The sequence below is a fragment of the Mustela lutreola genome, chromosome 8 (genome assembly GCF_030435805.1).
Source record: "Mustela lutreola isolate mMusLut2 chromosome 8, mMusLut2.pri, whole genome shotgun sequence".
NCBI classification, from domain to species: Eukaryota; Metazoa; Chordata; class Mammalia; order Carnivora; family Mustelidae; genus Mustela; species Mustela lutreola.
In genome coordinates, this window is record NC_081297.1 from 73,084,901 (window position 1) to 73,107,616 (window position 22,716).

At 34.9% G+C, this 22,716-nt stretch overlaps 1 protein-coding gene across 2 annotated transcripts in view; it reads right to left on the minus strand.

Annotated features, from left to right (window-relative positions):
* The window catches only part of CNTN1 (contactin 1), a 354,959-nt gene that overhangs the window by 55,168 nt on the left and 277,075 nt on the right, over positions 1-22,716 (minus strand). For both annotated transcript variants that reach the window (XM_059185639.1, XM_059185640.1), the window contains 2 exons: positions 12,079-12,228; positions 2,642-2,712 (listed from right to left, as the gene is read on the minus strand). In XM_059185639.1, coding sequence (XP_059041622.1) covers positions 2,642-2,712; positions 12,079-12,228 — 221 coding nt within the window. The remainder of the gene's footprint in view (positions 1-2,641; positions 2,713-12,078; positions 12,229-22,716) is intronic.

Genomic DNA, 22,716 nt, shown 5'->3' on the forward strand with positions numbered 1-22,716 from the left:
TGAGATGGAACTGGCAATGGGCTCTGTGCTGGGTGTGGAGCCTGCTTAAGATTCCTTCTCTTTCTCTACCCCTCCCCACCCCCAGCTCCACTCTGCTCTTGCACACTCAGGCATGTGTGTACTCTCACTCTCTAAAAAAAATAAAAAATAAAAAATAAAATCAGATGCTCATACAAAAGTTGTGTTTTTGTGTGTGTGTTTTGTTTTTTTAAGTGTTTGGGGTTTGACTGTCCAGAGAAAATGTTATAAATTAAAATTGGGTTACCATACCACAGTGAGTTCAAAATATTTCTGGAATATTTGTTTAATCTTTTAGACCAATGGATCCCTTAACATCCAAGATCTATTTTTGCATAGGAACTGCTTACTAAGCCATAGTAGGCCAGGTAAAATCTGACAGTCATTTAAAAAAAAAATAATTTTGGTAATTTATTATTGCTTGTGCTTTGGGCTTTGATTTTATTCTCTTTCTTTTTTCTTTCTTTCATTTTTTTTTTTTTTTTGCCTTAGGTAAAGTTACATTTTGGATAGAGGATTGTGAAATGAACAATTTCCATAGAAGAAGTCATTATAAGCTTGGCATATACTCCAGAAATAGATGTCTGTTAGAAGTACAAGTTGGATAAAGCTTGCAGTTAAAATTTGTCTTTTGAAAATCAATTACAGATGTCATGAAAATATGTTGAAATGAAAATTAATGTTGTCATATTCCATGCAAACAAAAAATGATAAAATATATTATAATATACAAAATATAACTTAAATAAAAATAAAATCTCAAGGAGTCTTGCAAAATTATATATAAAATAATATTAAATTTTAAAATGAATTATACAAATTTTATGACTTTATACATAGAAGACTAGAAAGACTGCCCCAAAATGTCAAATTGGGTGATTTCTGGGTTGTGTGATCATGGGTAATTTTGTTTACTTTATATTTTAACATTGGAGCTACCAATAAAAATCTGTTGTTTTCTAACTTAAAATATTATTTTTACAAAACAAAAAAATAATACTTCTGTGGTAGAGATACTACCACAAGAGTGGAAATAGTATTTTGACTCACTGATAATACGCTACTAATGTTAAATAGAAAAGGACTAACTCATCACTTCAGTGTATTGGACAAAAGCAATGCTGAAGAACATTCAGATTCCTTTTGGATAAACCTTTCCCAATTGAATATCCAATTATCTAGTACATTCCACTGAAAAATGTTTCTTTTCTCCCATTGTATTGCTTTGGTGCCTTTTTGCAAAATTAGCTGTTTATTTGCGTGTGAGTCTATTTCTGAGCTCACTATTTCATTGATATTTATCAGTCTTTATGCCAGTATCACATTGTCTTAATTAATGTAGGTTTAGAAAGTTTTGAATTCATGTAGTGTAATTCTTGCAACTTTGTTTTTTTGTTGTTGTTGTTGTTCTGGTTTTAAGTTTTATTAGCAGCAAACCAGTAAATATAAAAGAACAATTGGCTTTAGAATATTGACCAGGTATCCTGCAACATTTTAAAATGTGCTTATTCGCTCTAATAGTTGCTTATAGATTCCCTAGAATTTTGTGTACAAACACACATTGTGCTCTTTATTTCATTTTCTTGACCTATTTCACTGGCTAGGGCCTCCATTACAACATTAAGAGGGATATCTTTGCCCTATGCCCAAACTTAGAAGGAAAATATTAAGCCTGTCACCACTGAGCATTATTATTAACTGTAAGATTTCCACAAATATCCTTTATCTGGTATAAGAAATTCCCTTCTATTTCTATATACTTAGACTTTTAAAATCATGAATATGTTTTAATTATGAATGTTGATCTATTGAGATGATCCTATGATTTCATTCCTTTATTCTGCCAATATAATGAGTAATACTGATTGATTTGTTAATGTGAAACCAACTCTGCATTTCTGGGATAAACTCTACTTCATCACAGTGTATCATTCTTTTAGTATTTTGCCAGATTTAATTTGCCAACATTTTTTTTAAGTTTTGCATCTATGGTTATAAAGGGTATTCTTCTGTAATTTTCTTTTAAAAAATAAAGTTCACATTTCACTTAGATTAGAATACATTGCAAAAATTTGTTTCACCAAAAATAACAAAAATGTTTATATTATTCCAACATAAGCCACAAAATTCCTACTTTTCTCCAGGTAGTTATAAAATCAAGAAAAGGTGGAAGATATGGAAATCCAAAGAAAACGAACAACCAATATCTTTGGCCTCTGTTTCTATCTTGACCATGAATAAAAGTGGTCAGTGTACACTCATTCACTAGAAAGCTTTTGACTCAGTTAAGATATAAATCAATAAATGAATGAAATAACAACCATATGTAGAATAAGAGTAGATTACTTTCCACTTAAACTTCAGTTTCTCTTTACAGTCACTTAAGGAAGAAAAAAATGTACAATTGGAATCTTTGGTAAACTCACAGTTTCTTCTGCTTGTTGATAATTTCCCTAATGGTCCATTAGAATTTTTCTTATTATATTTAAACAAAACAAAATAAAACAAAAACAGTTCATCCTGGGCCATGTCTTTTGTTTTGATTTATTTTGGGAAACAAAATCAATTTGAGATTAAGGGTAGGTAAAGCAGCCTCTGATATATACAACTTATTAATACTTACTACCCATGTTATGGTCAGCTCCCTGTTGCTTCCACCCCCACCTCCGACATCTGAAGGAGCCACGTTAGGCGCTGAAACAAACAAACAAACGAAACAATGAAAAAATGAGGTTATGTAATTTTTTTCTGGCACTAGAGTTCTTATTCACTACAAAAACCATGAATTTTTACTTTCACTAGGAAAGACAAGTTGTATACATGATCTACTCAATTATAATAACAATGCCTCATAGTATAGTAATACATATCTAATCTATTTTACTGCCAAGACAAACATTGATTTAGTGGCATAGGAAAGTAGGGGTTTTCTTCAGCCAGAGGTAACAAAGCAAATTTGCCCTCCCCCCACACACAGCTGTTTTTTTTTTTTTTTTTTCTCTGTCCTTTTATTTAATATGAATTTGAAAGATTACATCCACTTTGTTGGGAAAATATTTCACTGCTCTTATTTTAAACCCTATGACCTTCTAATAATTTACTGTTGTGGTGTTAGTTTTATGCTTTAATCTACAAAGAGCTGTTAAAGAGTGCCTATCCACTAATATCGGATAATGTTCCCCCAAAATATCTGGAAATATTAGAAATCTAAAACTGTTTCTGGTTCTCTCACTACCCAGTTTCTAAATCTCTTCTAGAATCTTGCCCCATCAGGGACTCCAACTCTCCCACACTCTTATCTTCTTACATCATCCTTCAGTTTTCAATTACTCTATTGGATTCGACTCTGCAGTCTCTCCATCTTTAAAAATTATCTGTAATATTACCTTCCACTTACTCTCCATGCCATCAAACACTTGTCACAGAACAGCAAAGAACTGATATATGGCTTTTTTTGTACTTCACTCTATAACCTCTTTTTAACAACCCATAACCTCTTTTTTTTTTATATATATTACTGAAATCGCTCTCTCAAAAATCACAAAATTGCTTCTAACTGCCAAGTCCAATGGCCTCTTCTTTGGTTTTCTCCCAGTTATTCTCTCTCCCTGAAAGTCCTTTAGGATAGTCGCTCTATCATACAATTTATTTATTTTTATTTTATTTATTTATTTGACAGAGAGAGAGGGATCATAATCAGGCAGAGAGGCGGTGGGTGGGGGGGGGATGCAGGTTCCCCACTGAGCAGAGAGCCTAAAGCAGGGCTCAATCCCAAGACCCTGGGGTCATGACCTGAGCCAAAGGCAGAGACTCAACCCACTGAGCCACCCAGTGGCTCCTGCATCCTGAATCTTATTGTATGGTATGTCTTCCTGCATTTGCATGTAACTGGAGTTGAACAGGTACACAAAGCCTAGTCTGTCATGCACTGGAGGCACTTAGAGATCAGCTGCTCGGCTACATGGACAGTCTGTTTTTACATAGAACTGCTGTGGTTCAGTCGGAGGTACCATTCCCAGATCTGTCAACATTTTAAAGAACATATGAAAGATGAGTTATTCCTTGAGTCCCCAGATCTTTCCTGGTGGGAAATAGTCACACCTTCCTCAGAGGGCTCAAAGCAATGCATCCGTTTACTAAGCTGCAGATCCCAACAAATAATTGTGATTCAAAGATAAATACTTCACAACTTCCCCTATGTTAACCGTGTAAATTCCTTGTTGAATAATGCACAGTAATTGCACAAAAACAAACAACATGTATGACTTTCTTTATGTCTATAGACCATATGATGATTTCCATTTCTGGTTAGGAATTAATATATTAGAGATTTTATTCTACTATTCAACTGTCACCACATAAGTATTAGAAATAAAAACTGAGTGCACAGAAGTGTTAAAAGATAATTGTAGCACTTTAGATAAAATACATATTGAAGGCGGGATATTAAAATAACTCTTGGAAACCCTTTAAGCCCCATAATTTATATTCTGAAGTTAAAACTCTACATGCTACAAGAAACAAGAAACAAAGAACTTGCTGTTTTAAAATCAATGAATAAATCAAATTTTGTATGTTTAACTCTAAGTACAAGTATTGTGGTCACAGGCAAATAATTTCAAAAATAACCTTAGAATAATTTATTATACTGTAATTTGTTGAATCAAATATTGCTTTCATCAGGTCAAGTACTATTTGCCAAAACATTTCACTGTGATTCTTTTTATTATAATCAATATTAGCCTCTTTGTTTAGAATAGAGCTCAAAATGGAATATGCTTATGTTAGATTGAATTTTTTTCCATTTCATAAGGTTTATTTTAAGCTCTTTTAACATGCTTCAATAAGTAAGTTGAGATTGACTTGCTTTTCAAAGATTACTCACTGAACTCATGGTACTAAAATAAAAGACAGTAATAAAGGTACTGTACCTTCTAATAGAATGTTTTGTATCTTGGGTTGATTATTGACTTAATGTCCTCCATTTAGCTTTCAATGTTCAGTTGTAGCTTTAGCAGCTATGGGACATTTTTTCACAGGTGGTGTTGAAATATAACATACCTATCTGACAAGAGTATGAACACCTAGGTACCCTTATTCTGCCTTCAACCTTGTGTGAACAGGAATACTTGTGCAAATCATGATTCCTTTCAGGGAAGTAAATCACTCTAAGCACAAGGCAGCTTATTCAACTTTTGGATCCAAAGTAATTTAAGAGTGAACAAACAAAGCTTTCTTTTAACTATAAATCATTTAAAAGATTTTAATAAAGTATTTAGGAAAAAATAGAAAATTATTGAATTAATCATGAATAAACAAAATATTCTTTTACTGTGAAAGGTTAAGAAAAGTGAGTCTTTACATTTTTCCTTCTGCCATGAGTTCAGTCTAAGTGATTCCTTGAAGAGGTTTAGAAGAGTGCTTCTGTTTTACCAAAATGAATTCTGCTTCAGTTAACTGATCACATGGATGAATCCTGGCCCTCTCAAGTTTCCTCCCCCCGGGGTGGAATGGGGTGCGGGTCTGCGCGCTAACTATTGGGGTCACTGCAGCGTCCTGCCCTCCAGGCATGAGAACAAGTGAACGCAGCCGCTGGAGCCAGGTTCATTTCCAGCGGTCACACAGTCTGGCCCCTGCCAGGAGAGAGATGGAAAGAGAGAGTGGGAGGACTGGATAGGGGTCAGAGAGATCAGACTGAATCTGGTTTTCCCGGTGACCTGACCGAGAAGGAAGGGGTTGATCTGGCTGAGGGTTTGGTGCTACAGTTGGAAGATTTGCAAATGCTAACACATTCCTGTGTGAGGCACATCACCATTTGTCAGTTGTTGTGAATATGTGTATTTTAAGCAATAAGATTTCTGGGCAGTCTCAGTGACGCATTTCCTGTGCTGTGATTGTTCTGAAGACAGAGTGGCTATAACCACTGTGAGAAGCCCAAATAAAATCGATCCCCTGCCCCCCCCCCCAAAAAAAAAGAGTGCTTCTGTGTTTCAATCACAGGACTAAAAATTATTTAAAAAGAAAATTAAGCTGATGTCATAATTATCTTTCAGTTTATTAAAAACAAACTAATGTTGCCAATTTTACTTTTAGATTTTGTAAGCTTAGATAATTTGCATGTAAGTACCTATTTGAGCTTTGGTGTTTTATTTAACAGTATAAAAACTGGTTTACAACTAATCCTAAACTGTGAAAATCAAGGAGTATAGGAAGACAGGCCCCTGACTCAAAATAGACTCTTGACTACTTAGCTCTTCTTAATTACTGCTTAACTTGTAGAGCCATTTTTACAGAAATAATGTTACCATGAGTGTAACTTTCCACTTTAATTTGCATCAAAATCTCATTGTGATTTAAAACTAAGTTTTTTAGGAAGAGATTCAAATGGTTATAAATGTAATGCTCTAGAATCTAGAACACCAAAGGCATTAAAGTACAGATTAACATTTTACCTCTGCTTTTATTCTACTTCTAAATATATATTCTTTCTGATTAGCTGTTAACAAAATCAAATGAATTGTACAATATTTGGATATTCAAACGAGAGTAGTTACTTGTAACTCTTATGATCGATCTCCTGTTCTGCTGGTGGAGCAGACTGCTAACATTCCTAATGCATCTATCCTGTTAAACTGATGTCCTTTCCATAGTCAGTAAAAACAATACGGGGTCTGAGATAGTTCATAAAAATATTAATGTTTTAGGGTCTTATCAAGCTGAAATTACAGGCTGTTTATTAATCTAGGCTTTGATCTTAAACAGGAATTTTACACAGGTGGTACAGAGTAAATTTGTTAACTACTCAACAGAATGATAATCTAAAAATAAGTCATTGGAGAAAATGCTGGATGGGCAGAAAAGAATGCTACAAACTGAAGTCATCAGAATGCACAGCAAGATTGTTATGAAGAACTCAAACCAAATATACACTATTTAAGTTAAGCAAAAGAATTAAAACTTCCTAGTTTCTATCTGTGTATTAAGAACAAAAGCATCTAATGCACATGTGAACTTTGCTTTCAAACAAAACAAATTACAATCGATAATGGGTTCTTCTGAATCGTAGTGTGCAGATATCACCGTGGCTTTGATTGCTGCTTTTTTTTCTTGTCTTCCTCTATCAACTTGCAACTGCCAGAACTAGTGTTATGGTTCTTGTTCCTTCCTTTTTCTTCTACAAATACTTTTGTAGCACTAATGATAACAACCTAAATAGAATCTGATTCTAGCCTGAAAATGCATTTTCTTTACTATAGTAACAAGTATATATGTACAACCAGTTTTAATCCAATGTGTTAGGTATCCACATTTTTTTGTGTGTGACAGTTTGCTGAATGAATGAAGGAGCTGTGCTTAATAAAAGATTCATCTAGAACACAGAAATAATTTTTACATACCGTACCTAACTGGATACTTGGATCAGCACTGAGAAATATGTATACAGAGAAGTAGCATTATCTTCTTTTTTTTTTTTTAAAGATTTTATTTATTAATTTGACAGAGAAAGATCACGGGCAGGCAGAGAGGCAGGGGGAACTAGGCTCCCTGCTTGGCAGAGAGCCCTATCAGGGACTTGATCCCAGGGCCCTGAGATCATGACCTGAGCTGAAGGCAAAAGGTTAACCCACTGAGCCACCCAGGCGCCCTGCGTTATCCTCTTTTGACAGGAAAGGCAAATGAATCCCAAAGAAGTTACTGAGCTAGCCAGGTCACACTGCTTACAAGTACAGAAGCTATAGCTTTAACACAGGCCTCCTCATGGCTAAAAAAAATCTATACATTTTGCTACTTTTAAAAAAAGATTTATTCTTTTATTACTGATGATAGCAACTAAATTTAACAGTACCTTGCTAGCTACAAAATATGTTCTTAGCACCATTTCTCACTTTATCAAATACAGCTAAAAATTAAAAATAAAACTAAATAAAAGAGCAGAGTAGCTTCATTAGTCATGAAATTAAAGCTCTATACAAAGGATGAAAGTGCTGATTCTTGTATTATTTTTTTTTTCTCTTTTCCTTCTTAGGTTAATCTGGCATCAGTGAATGCCAAAGCTGTCAAAACAAACCCAAATGCACCGTTTTAGGATATCAACTCACCCACTGCACCTGCAGATCCATTAGCTATGGGGGTATGTCTTAGAATGACACATTACTTTGAAGGATGCTTTTGTTATCTCTTTCTTACAGTCAAAATTAAATGGGCTCCAATGAATCGCAAACACATCTTCTAATTCTTCATTTGGGACCATCCATTTTATAATGCACTTGTCTGAATCCAAAGAATATGGGCGACTGTGCAATGCAAACTTAACATTAAGTAATTGGACAGATAAGGGCATGTGCTGCATTAGATAATGTTGTGTCTTTCAGTCAGCATAATGAGGTGCAGGGGTAACCTTTCCATCAAACGGGAACCAGCCTTTATTCCACATAACATATGCTGGCATCTCTTACAGAGTTGTTATAATGGTACATGACAAGACAAACATCCCCCCTATTTTAAAAAGTATTTTTATTCTTTTGTAAGAATGAACAATGTAAATGTCCAATTTTATGCATATTAAATTTTTAAAAAGCAGGATGAAAAGAAAAACAGCATTTGAAGAATTTCCATTGAATTTTATTATATTAAATATATAAAATTCTCCCTCTAAGGTGATGAGAAATTACATGAAATTATGATTCTCTAGGCTTATAAAAAATGGAAATATATTGCCAAGTGATCAATTGCAGAGTAGACAATATTTTCTTACAAGCATACTAAAGTTTAAAATGAGAATTACTAGCGTGATAAATAAATTTTATTCAGGAAATATGCACAAGATAGAACTAACTGCTTTCTTTACGTGTTTTTAAATCATAAAAAATAATCATAGAATAAATGATTTCCATTTAGAAATGAGAAAACCAAGGCTCAGAGAGGTTAAATAATCTGTCTCTAATCAAAGGTACCAAAATTTTACTGAAAGAGTTCTCAACTTTAGTACTGTACACTGTCCTTTTAAGAAGTGGCTTAGGAGCAGAGCTTTCAGAATTAGAAAGTCCTAGATGTGAACCCAGTTCTGCTTCACATTAGCTAGGTTGTAACATTAACTTCCTTGTCTGTAAAATCAGGAATAATAATACCAGTTTCATGAAGTTACTGGGGAAATTAAGTGGAGCAACGCAAATAGAAAGCTTAGCACCCTGTTTGAAAATACACAGCAAGTGCTAAAAGACTGATAACCATAAAAGTTGATTAATACAAGACCCTACAGTTTTTCTTATGAAAGATTAATGAATGTGTTCGAGGTTGTAGGGGTTATTTTTTCACAATGGAAAGGACTGAATCCTCTCATATCACTAGAGGGCCGTACCTGGTGGCATTGGGACCAAGACTGTTACTACTTGGTAGTAAACAAAGAGACCTCTCTTTGTTTGTTTTGGCTCTAAAGGCTTTCAAAGGAAGTTATTTTCTAAGCTTGCTAGAGAATTAATTCATTTACAAAATGTCATTTGAGTAAATACAACATAAAAGGCAATGCTTATAAAAAGTGATGTCAAAAATTTTTTAGTTGAACAATCCTTCCAAAATTTTAGGTTTGATACCTAAAGCAAGTTTTTCCCAGCATTTCTAAGGGTAAGAAGACCCTGAGGTTGAAAAGTCTTCAGAGTTACAGGCAAACTTTTGGTGATAATTATATCAAAAGGATCCTGATATTCTAAATATGATATTAAATATAAATTATATTCATAGACTGAGATTCAAAAATCAGACTGAAATCTTTCTCTTAGACAGTTTTTTTGTTATTCCTAAAAGCGTATTTAATCATTTCTACTTTGAGATTTAAACAAGAAAAAAAGATCTTGAAATTATCTTGAAATAATTCTTTTCAGATGATCAAACTATATATCCCAAATCAGTCACTTTCTGAGATTAAAAAATTAAGATATTGTTTGTATCCGAATTCCTGAGGAGGAGCGGAGAAGGTCTACATCTACCACCAATGCCAGAGTGAGCATTTTCCCTCCCCTATGAAGACTTCTGTACTTCAAAAAATGTGTTCAGATGAAGTCTTAGTTCTATATCGTGTTAGTTCAGAGATCATGGAAAGCTAATCAAACTCAATGAGGTTTTTAAAAAGGCCTATAGGGTACCTGGGTGACTCAGTCTGTTAAGCGTCTGCCTTCTGCTCAGGTCGTGATCCCAGGGTCCTGGGATCGAGTCCCACATGGAGTTTCCAGCTCTGTGGGAAGCCTGCTTCTTCCTTTGCCTCTCATTCTCTCTGTCTCTCATGAATAAATGAATAAAATCTTTTAAAAAATATATTTAAAAGGCCTGTAAGAATGTTATGATTTTTTAACTGACATAAGTTTACTTAGGCATAGACTTAATCATTAATTTTATTTTTACAATTTTATTTTGAAAATGAATACTTGTTAAATCAAATCAAGTGCAAATCTCTCAGCATGAAATTTTGTAGTTAAAACCACCAGTCATATCATGCCCATGTTCCCTTCTATTTTTGTCTTTCAAGAAAGGGCAACTGTGTTCAGTCCATCATACAGAAGTTTCTATTAAAAACTAAGTGGCTCTAGGGACTAATAATAAAAACCAAACACAGGAATCCTTGCTATCTGGTATGTGTGTTCTATAAAGCTTCAACTTATATTACCTCCTTTTCCTAATGATATTCCTGTGAGGTAGAGAAAAAAGCACAGTTATGTTCATTTGGTGGATGCATTATAGAGTCCTGCTTGAGATACCACCTGTACGAGAGAAAGCTCAATATATGACAAGTATCAAACACATGTGGATTTGAACTAAGTCTCATGAGTAGTTAACATTCATTCAACACTATTTACTGTCTCTGAGTCTACTGCCCATTAATGAGTACTGACTCGTATTACCTACACTAAAATATTATTATAAGAATTAACTGAAATATGTGTGAAAATACTCAGGGCGGATCAGTACTTCAGCATTTATTTTCTTCCTTTATTACAGAATCATCATTTGTACCTGGTAAATAATGTAGTAAACCACACGGAACTTTAAGAGAGCTTATTAATGGCGGTCCTGTAAATAACTTGGCTTTAAAAATGAAGACATTAGAGTTCATCATTCTATTCAGATGTTAGGGCAAGAAATTGAAGATGCCAGAAATGTGGATTAGCGATATTAAGATATCATAGTAGAATTTTAACAGCAGTCTGTCATTCTTTTAAAATCTTTTCTCCCAAATAAAGCACCGAACTTTGGCAAGGCATAATAAAAACAAACTCAGAGAGCCTACAAAACATTTTCTTTTTTATAGACAAGGAATAATAATAAAAAAAAAAGAGCTATTATTAGAATCAGAACAATATTTTTGCCTGTTAATGCAGGGGAAAATGAAAATAGAGCTGAGTACTTCTCCTACTAAAGACTATTTAAATGGACTTGGTATTTAGCATAAAAATGTGAATCTAAATTGGAAGACCTCCCATGGCTGAGCTGTGATCAAAGAGCGTGTTTAGAGTCGTACCTCATATTAAAAGAATTCATTACAGCTATTTCTTAGAGATGCTATGATTCCCCCAGTGGCAGAGATCTGAGAAGTTCGCATCTCATTCTCTCAACTCCCTACTCACCGTACCTTCCCTGGCCAAATCCCATGGCCACTCAGTTATAAATGTCTTTGAGGGACATGCAAAATTGTGAACCTTCTAGATCACAGGACTTGCTTCATTAAGAGTCTGCCTGGTTAACATTCAGAATTTACATGAGAGTTTATATTCTAAATACCAACTTCATTGTAGGGGTCCCTAGTGGAATACGTAGTGAATTCTATTTACCACTCTCCTTACATTAATTATGTAAAAATATTCTCAAACTTCATATTTCCTTTGTTTTTTTTTGTTTGTTTTTGACTGTCTTGACACAGAGTACGCACACCTGTGTGAAATATATATATACACATTTTTAGATGAATCACTTACCTCAGAGCATTTTTTATTTCAAAATACATTTGACTGTATATTAAGCTGTCACTGCATTTATAAACCTCTTAAATTTTAAAAAGTTTCTTCAACATACCGGCACCATCTGTTTTAATTTTGTTTGACGGTATACTGGGCTCTCCTATACCCAACGTATTGGTTGCTACCACACGAAATTCATACTCCATCCACGGGATTAAATCCACTGCTCTTGCTGCCTCCATATTTCCTTCAATGATTGGGGGATCTAAACAAAATAAATATTAAAAAGAGAATATTAGTTGGACAACATCGGTTTTATAATCCTCCATTTTTATTTTACTATTCTGAGAAAATGGCACCTATTCCTTTGAGCTGAAACAAAAATACAAACTAGAAATGATGAAATGTTAAACTCAAGGGAGCAAGCAGAAAGCTCATAAATAAATAATAAACTAGAAAAAGTGATATGCATATGAATCATCTATTTCATAAGCCTAGGGTCAGAAGAGTGAAATTCTGCACTTCTTTCAAGCTCCTATGTCATGCTTTTGCTGATAACCCCTGGGCTCCACCTTGAATAGCAAGAAGCTATATTCTAAAAGTAGAATCTAGAAAGATTTCCTGAGGCAAGGGTGCAATTGGGGCAGCTAAAAATTTTGTGGACTGCCACTGATGTTGCATATGGGTAGTGAATGATTTACTAAAATGTACCTATATGCTTTTACTCTTTTTTAGTTGGTTTTGTACATTTTTACCCAAATTGTTTGGGGCAATGATAATACATGTTATGATAGTTTATTAAGATTTATTAAGTACTTCTCAGAATTCATGCTGCTAAGTAATAAAAAGATTATAAATTATAGGTAGGATATGATCCAAGATTGCTTATTGCATTGAGAGATGATAAAACATACAAGGAAGGCAGAACTATCCAGTATTTTAAGCTCTCTTAAAATAACTCCACATGTGTTTTTAATAACTAACCTACACATACATATGCGTGTAAATACTTGCACATCACTTATTTGGAAAATTTGTTCCTTCAGGCTTGCCGATGACTCATCACCTTATTATTTAGGGAATTTTTATCTGTCAGTGCAGACCATGAATATATAGCTTTTCAAGATGCTGTACCCATCTCCACAATAATTGCTAAGCATCTCGGTGTCTAGTTCCTGTCTTTGGACAAATTCCTGTGTGGCTCAGACCATGCCTTACCTCACCCTACCATAATTTTAACTCTCCTGGACACTAATCTTGCCATCTATTCTCTTACTTTGTTATGAACTTGTTCTCTACATTTGACAAATATTTTTGAGTTTCTGATTAAAAGTTAGGTTTTGCCTTCTCATATTTTGATTCTGCCTCTTTATTTCCTATTTCTTCCACCCTTCCCTCCCACCAAATCAGAATTTGCCTTACTTCATATACTGAGGCACTTCTTTTAAGTAGTTGTAGGAGTGAAAGTGAAGTTTTGGTTTGTAAAGCGCTCTTCATAAAGAAAAGGAGAAAACGCAGCTGGATGTTGTGACACTGGGTAGGGTGGCCCCTCTTCCCTTCTAGACACCTTCGAATAATTTCGAGCCTCTTATGAGAAGAGAAGCTTTTATAGTAGTGGGTTGAATTGTGCCTACCAAAAAGTTTTATATATGCCCACATTACTAGAACCTGCAAATGTAACTTATTGGAAAAACAGTTTTTGTATATAACTTTTCAAGTTTAAGATTGGAATTGTGTTAAGGATCTTGGGTTAAAACCATGCTGGATTATCTAGGTGTGCCCCAAATCCAGTGACAAGTGTACTTATAAGAGAAACACAGAAAATAAATATATGTAGTATTTGAGGCTGCAATGTGACCCTAGAGGCAGAAGTTGAAGTGTTGTGGTTGCAAGCCAAGGTACATCTGGAGCCACTGTAAGCTGGGAGAGGTAAGGAATGAAATGTTCTCTAGAGCCTTTGGAGAGGGTGGAGACTTGCCAACATCTTGATTCTGGATTCTGGCCTCCAGAACTATGAAAGACTAAATTAAGAAACCAATTTGTTACAGCAGCCCTAGGAAACTAATATAGTATTTTAAAATCAGAAGCTGACAGAACTATTTATGAGTTTGTGATATGAGGTTGGGGGCCTAAGTAAAAACATATGGTAGAAGGCTCAAGGAGGCAGTCCAATCTCTCCCTTCTTTCCTATGCTGCAAAATCCCAGCCCCGTTTAAATGTCTGAAGAATGGAAAGGCTGGAAGCACTCCGAATGGTCTCTCTTGACAAGGGTGTGGTATTCTCATGATGGTCAAGGCTACCTCAGGCTTTTCCAAGTAGCTTGGCAGTCAACAGGTATGGGCAAGCGTAGGCTGGGTCAAAGCAAGAAGAGCCAAATGGATGTACAAGTGGAAGCTGCAGCTGATAGACTGATGTGGAGTCCAAGTAAGGATCCAATATGAAAATACCCCCAAACAAATGGAAGATCAGGGGTATGTTCAAAGACTAGAAAGTCGTAACTGACCACAGAAAATATTTGGAGGAATTGTGAATGGTAAAGAAGGAGAAGTCAAAAGGGATCCTTTGGGGGTGGGCTTTGGATTGCAAGTGACATTGTCAGGCCCTTGATTTTAATGACTGAGATGAAGAAAGGAAGAATAAGCAAAAACCCTTGGAGTCACTAACATTAGGTAAATGCCAGTGAGAAACTGTTGGCTCGGGGATTCAAACAACTCTGTCAAAATGGGAAGCAAGAAGTGGATGTGGAGAGATGGACTTCTAGAATGTACCTTCTGAATGGTTAGGGAAGAATTTGAAACTGGTAAGTTAAGGATAGAATTCTCTATCAGGATTGCTAAAGGCATGGAAAGTGCTCTTTTTAGAACAAAACCAATTATAATCATTCTTGTTAATATACATTAACATCAGAACTTGTGAGAAAATAAATTTCCAAAACAAATATATTTAGGTATATATTTATAATACCCTCTAAAGAAAACCACCTATGTAAGAAGTAGGACAGACTTAGCAAAAAAAAAAAAAAAAAAGATTAACATTTTCAATTTAGAAAAATATATCTAGAATCAAAAGTGGCTCTTCTATCTGGCTTGTTTCACCACATAAAGAGAATAGGATTTAAAAGCTTGCTTTCTCGTTAACTTTTTTCCCAGCTCCATTCTCGATATAGTCAGCCCACATGAAAAATATTTCTTCTGCCTCCCACTTGCTTGTTCATCTTTGGACATACACATGTTTCTTCTACTTCTTACACATGTTTTGGACTTCTTTGGGTCTAGTATACCTAGCATAGTATTTTGAAAACAGTACTACTTATTAAATATTTGTAACAAACATAAATACAAAAGTTATGCTTATTTAGAGTAGACAACATCTCAATGCAAGAAGCACAGTCTTGTGTATCACAATCACTTTATAGTCTTCATCTCTGAATCATGTGGGCTACTGGTGAAAGATAAGGAGCACCTTCCTTTACCTTGCCCCACCACAAAATACCCAATACTCTATGGCTTTCATGCCTATATTCAGCCCATAAATTATCTTGTCAGAAAATACACCTTGTCTCAACCCACTTAATCCCTTTCCCACTTTGTGAGTTGATCCTTTCTGCTCCACTGCTACTATTTTATCTCAATTATACATTTTTTATCTGCTTTATTTGGGCACTAAATATCTTTATAAATGGATTTTTACCCCATGCCTTCCCCCCTGGTAGGAAGTACTGGATATATCTTATTTTTCTAAAACCACCCACACAGAGAATTTGGGAGCAGAGTTCAGCTTTGCTTTGGAAGCAGATTCATGCCCAAGCCAAGTGGAGAACAGTCTGGAGCAGAGGGACTTTGTGTCCTCTCTCTTCAGCCAAGTTCTCTGCAACCCATTTATTATTCCTAGAGTCAGAGAGGAGTGTACTTTGCACCACAGAGGCAAGTGCTAGGAATCAGGACTGGGGTCTCAAGTTCCTGAGTTTTAAGTGGATCAGTTTGGAGTCAGGACATTTTTTCTAAAGATAATTTCAGTATGGAAAATCAAGTCTTAACTGTAGAAAGCCTGTCAGAGGCTCCTCTCTGTCAAACAAACAAACAAACAAACAAACAGTATACTGAGGCTCAACCTGATCGTTATTTCAATCTTGGCTTTACTGATGAGTATAAATCTCAATCAAAGGGATATAGAGCAGGAGATGTGCTCCTTACTTTAAATACTCAGATCAAAAGACCCTCTTGAGATGGTCTTATTTTAACAACCAGCCATAAACAGTAATCCATAGATTTATTTGCAAATACTTTGAGTTCATAAGCCTCAGAAAAAAACAATTCTGACTATTCTTTGGAGGAAAAGAGAAGCAAGCCTCATGTATATCCTAAGGCCAATAATTCATACTGCTTTAGTTGCCTGGCAACCATGCTGATGGCATTTTGCCTTCAGACCACAGGGACTAGCTATTTGAAAAGCTTCAGAAATAGCCAGAATGACCTCAGGACAAAGAAAAAAAACAAAAACAAAAACAAAAAAACAGAAATTGTTTCAAGAAAACCTGTAGGCAGTGTAATCCTACTTGTTCTAGATTGTTTGAAATTTCCTAGTAAATCCTGGTATTTCCTTAGAATTAAAATACAGAACCTTTAGCTTCTTCCCTCTCAATCCAAAACCCAAGTACTTAACATTATCCAGAACCCACTCAGAGGTTCTAACTGATAAAGCAGCTCTGTGTTTGAGAATAGAAAAGGGCATTTAAAGACTTCTCACTGCTTCTGTGTTACCTTAGCATCTCTAGACCCAACCCACAGGTCTTCTGGCAGAACTTTGCAAGATGCCATAGATTTGGCAAAGTTCTCTGAAGCAAAAGAATCTGGGATCTCTTCTGGCATCCCAGAAGATATGACTCATTGATTTTTCTCTAAGGAAAATTTGAATGTAGCCTCATGAAAACCCAGAAATTCATATTTGAAATAAGAACAATAAAAACTGAAGCTATAGAAAGGCAAAAAAGAAAATAGGGAATTCTAAAAAGTAAGTACTCTACAATGAGCCTAGTGGGGGTTTTCCCCCATTTTTTTAAACCTATCAATGTGGAAAATAATTTTAGAAATACTAAATAATAAGTAAAGATATGGTAGAAGAGATATTAATATACTAGTGGCAGGGTTAAAAACTCTTTCTACCTTTCCACAAGGTAATTTTTTAGTATAGCTCATGGGTTTAAGCATGTTTACACTAAGTAATTATTCTAAAATGTCTATTCTAAGGAAATAATCTGAAGTCCAGAGAAATACTTATGTGCTAAGATGTTAATTTGTAATTATAGCCTTCCACACAACAGAATTTTAAATATAAAAACATTTTTGTTCTTCGGTTTAGAGACCATATCCCAGGTTGGGTCTTCCAATTGATTTCATAGCATGGTTTGTAGCTCTCTTTTTGTTCAGTTCCCTTCCATACACATAACCTGCCACCAACAATATTCTATAATTTTCCTTCTCTAAGTAGCAGCATATAATCAAACACAACATTCTAAATGTTATCTGTGTATCTTGCAGAACCCTGAGAACGGCATCAATTTTTGGCTGCCTATCCCCTATAAATTCCAAGAGAAGTAATATTTATAGTAGATTGTTTTAAAGCTATACAGTCTATTCTTTCATCTCATTATTCTAAAAGTAATCCTTGTACTGCTGAAACTTTATATCTTTTAAAAAATATTTATTGAACACCTTAAATAATTACCTTCATAAAAAGGAGTTTAGTTCCACACTTTCCATTTATAGTAGACACCACTAGAAATAAAGATTGCATTTATTGCAAAAAGTATTTTTCACTTCCACTTAGGATACTGACACAAGAGAACTTTACTCACATAACTAATAAAAAGAACAGGTAAGACAATCTACAAAATAATCATTTTTCAAAGCCTGTCAGAGAGCTGAGTTTGTGAAGAGATCTAATGAACTAAATTCATCATAGGTAGAGTAATGGGGAGAGGAGGAAATAATCATTCATGTTCATAAGAAGAAAACACTTGAACTTCTCACAGATATTTAAAGACAAAGTATAGGTTGTCATGGCTGCATTGAATCCCCGGGAGCCCCCAAATCAAGGAGCATCTGTACACATGAGCCAATTCTTTCTGGTAGGACTTCACCAAGAGTACTCAAAAAAGTTGGGGGCAAGACAAGAGAGCCAAGAGAGACCTCTCCCTGAGGCACAGACATCTCAGATCTGCTCAAGTCTCAGAGCAAAGCAGGTAAATGGAGACCCTGCTTCATGCACTCCAGACCTTCTACTGAATAAGCATGTGAGCATGCGTGGCTAGGTGAGTGGCAGGACAGCAAAGACAGACTGGCTTCCCCTGAGACAGACTAGTGCTTTGGGTCTGCTGAAGTCTGACTGAACACAGGAGAACTGAGAACATCTCCCACCCCCAAGAACTCTGGGTTTTAGACTAGCTATCAGACAGCAGCTGTCTGGGGCAAAAGAAGGGAAGCTGAAAGAACGAACCCTCCCTGAGAGCCAGGCTAGAAGAGCAAGCTGAAGTCTGATGGTGAGGCTGGAAAACTTACAGATGTAAGAGGGTTTTGATCTTACACTCAAATTTACTCAGCCTCTACTGAACTGAATCTAACCGCAAAGCTCAGATCACTTCAACTACAGATTGTATTGACAAAATGGGTTTTCCTGGGCATAAGTAATATCCAATTTAGGCTCTACTATTCTTTTTTACACAATGTATATAAAAACATTATCAGGATGAGAAAACAAAGAAATGCAAATCGTTTTTAACAAAGGAAAAAAAAATTCAATAGAGCCAGATTTAAAGATGGCCCAGGTGTTAAATGATCAGACAGGGATTACAGAATAACTACTATAAATATGTAAAAGTATCAAGTGGGAAAGATGCACAACTTGTATAAATAAATAAGAAATTTTTATGGAATACCATGTAAACAATATTAAAAGGAACCTACTGTTAGAAACAAACAAACAAAAATCCTGGAAATAGAAAGAAACACAAAATCAAAATCATTTAATGAGATTTTCAGCAAACTGAATGTAGTGGAGAAAAGAATCTATGAAAGTGCAAACAGGTCATTAGACACTACCCAAACAGAAATACACATATGCATATAGCCATGATCCGTGGAACACATCAAACAATCTAACATGCATGGCAATAGAGACCAAGAAGAGAAGAAGAAATATTGGAAGATACAATGGCTGAGAATTTCCAAAGTTGAGGAAGATATCAATTCAAAGGCCCAACTTGCCAGGAAACCCCCATCAGGATAAATATATTTTCATCAAGATGAGAAGTAAAAATGAAAAGAAATCTTGAAAGCAGCTAGAGAAATGGACACATTAAATAAATGTAGGAATAGAAGGTAAAAACAATAGTTGACTTCTTATCAGAAACAACGAAAGCAAAAAGATGAAGAAATAATATTTTTTTAAATGCTCAAAAACAACTTAGAACTTATATTTAAAAATTATTACAAATATGAAATGAAAGAAATCTAATATACAAGGGCTGAAGGTTTTGGACTCCAGCAACCCGAACACTCAGAACCATTTAAAAGTTTTCTTAGGAAAATTATATTAGATGGAAATTCAGTTGAAATAAAAAAAATTGAGAACCCATTCCAAAATGGAACTAAGTCCTCACTTGTACTTAATCTCTCTTCTTTCTCCAGTAAGCGCTTCTATATTCTACCCAGATATGAGAGCCAAAATCCCATGAATCATCCTCAATTCTGCCCTTTCCCTCAATCTCCATACCTGATTTGTTATAAAGTTCTGTTTTCCCTTCAAAAATACATCTCAAACTTACCCACTCCTCCCCATTCCCACTGCTATCCCAGCCAGTAGGCCCAGCCAGTGACATCTCCTACCTGGACATCTTTCACCTGCCATAAGCCCCAACTGTTCTCCGTGTTTCTCATTTTTGACCCTCCAGAAATTCATTCTCCATACATTAGTGAGTGATTTTTCCCTCTTCAAATTAGAAGTCAGGTTACTGTTCCTTTGTTTAAAAACTCCTTAGAGGACCTACAAGCCCCTGCACATCTTATCATCCACTACTGCTATTTGCATAATGAACTACAAAATTCGGTGGCTGATATCAACTATCATTTTACTCTGCCTCATGATTTTTATACATAAAATTATTTTTACATGTATTTTATGTATAAAATAAAAAAATGATTGGGCTTACAGCATATAGACATGTAGAATATTTGATACTATCTAAGCAGACAGATAAAAGCAAAACTGTATTAGCGTAAAGACGATAACTCAAATTCACAGGAACAAATAAGAAGGACCAAAAATGGTAAAGAAAAGGTTAATATAACAACTCTATAAATATGTACTTGCTTTCCTTTCTTCTTACAGCTTCTTCAGAAGACATTAACAGAAGAGTAACAGGTTTATGATATATATATGTAATATGTATAAAAATGACACATACCACAAAAGAAGAGATAAGATGCAAAAGAGCTATCTAGGACTAACATTTCTATATCTCACTAAAATTAAGTTACTACAATATGAATTATATTCTAAGAAGTCCATACATATCTGGCAAATGCAGGAGTAACCATCAGATAAATAAATATATATTTAAAATTCATTTATTTATATACAATTTTATGTATAATATATATAGTAACCATTAACTCTCTATATATTTTTTTGAATTAAAATATTACACTAGAAAATATTCACTTAATCCAAAAGAAAACAATAAAGGAGGAATAAAGGAACAAAAACAAGTAAAACATTTAGTAAGCAAAAATACAATGGATGGTTACCACAGGGGAGCTAGGTCGGGGGATGGGTGAAATAGATGGTAGGGATTAAGGAGTGCTTTCGTCATGATGAGCACAGGAGATGTATGGAAGTGCTGAATCACTACATTGTACACCTGAAACTAATATTATACTGTATGTCAACTAACTGGAATTTGAATAAAAATTTTAAAAAATTAAAAATTGGAAAAAAATATAATGGCAGATATAAATTCAACTATAAAAATAATAATTCTAAAGGTTAATGGATTAAAGAATCCAATCTAAAGGCAGTGGTTCTAAGACTGGATTAAAAAATAAGGTGCAACTATACATTTCAACAGAAAACATACTTTAGATTCAAAGATACAAATAGGCTGAAAAAGATAACAATACGTGAACAGGAGCCATGACAAAGTTGGGTTGACTATACTAATATCAGAAGCACACTTTCTTTTTCTTTTTTTTTAAAGATTTTATTTATTTATTTGACAGAGATCACAAGTAGGCGGAGAGGCAGGCAGAGAGAGAAGGGGAAAGCAGACTCCCTGCTGAGCAGAGAGCCCGATGTGGGGCTCAATCCCAGGACCCTGGGACCATGACCTGAGCCGAAGGCAGAGGCTTTAACCCGCTGAGCCAACCAGGCGCCCAGGAGCACCCTTTCTAAAATGCAATTCCTGCAGCCTGATTCTACTTCTCTAATATTTCTCTTTAGCACTAATCACCAAAAGACTTATTACACATTTTATTTATTTTTCTTCTTTTCTTTTTTAAATTTTATCTTATTTAAATTCAATTAACATATAGTGTATTATTAGTTTCAGAGGTAGAGTTCAGTGATTCATTATTTGTTCATCACCATCTTTATACTGGAATGTAAATGCTTTGAGGGCAGGATTGGTTGGTGTGTGTGAGTGTGTGTGTTTCTTCTCTCTGTTTTGTTTATGGATGGTCAGGTGTATATCCAGCATCCAGGACTGGTTCTGGCATACAATGGAGGCTCAGTGAATATGTGTTTAATAAATGAGCATTAACGACCCTGATCTAGAAGCTAGGGATAGAATAGTGAATAAAACAAAATCTCCATCCGCGGGGCGCCTGAGTGGCTCGTTGTTAAGCGTCTGCCTTTGGCTTGGGTCCTGATCCCAGGGTCCTGGGGTAGAGCCCCCCCATCCATTGGGCTCCCTGCTCAGCAGGAGGCTTCTTCCTCTCCTACTCCCCCTGCTTGTGTTCCCTCTCTTGATGTGTCTCTCTGTCAAATAAATAAATAAAATCTTTAAAAAATCTTCATCCTCATGGAATTACTTTCCAGTGGAATATATATATTCCACTGGAAATATATATATATATATATATATATATATATATATATATTTATGATTTTTAAAATTTTTTAAGGAGTGCTTTCGTCATGATGAGCACAGGTGATGTTTCGGAGTGCTGAATCACTACATTGTACACCTGAAACTAATATTATACTGTATGTCAACTAACTGGAATTTACAGGAGCCATGACAAAGTTGGGATGACTATAGTAATATCAGAAGCACACTTCTGATATATATATATACATATATATATATAATTTTTAAAATTTGTTCATTTCAGAAAGAAAGAGAGAGAAAAAGAGCATGAGAAGTGGTAGTATTATTAGAAGGAGAAGCAGGCGCTCTGCTGAGCAGGGAGCCTGATGCAGGACTTGATCCTGGGATCCCAGGATCACGGCCTGAGCCGAAAGCAGTTACTTAACCAACTGAGCCATCCAGGTGCCATAATATGTATATTTTAATGAGAAGTATATTTTAATTGAGCTACCAGTAAGCATATATTACATAATTAATGGAAATGATTATAATTATTATTCCTTTATCAAAGCAAAGAAAAATTTTAAATGTGTTTATCACATTTTGTTCTCTAGTATCTATAATCACTGTCAATTTGTTTAGATATCCAATGTTATTTATAGATTGATC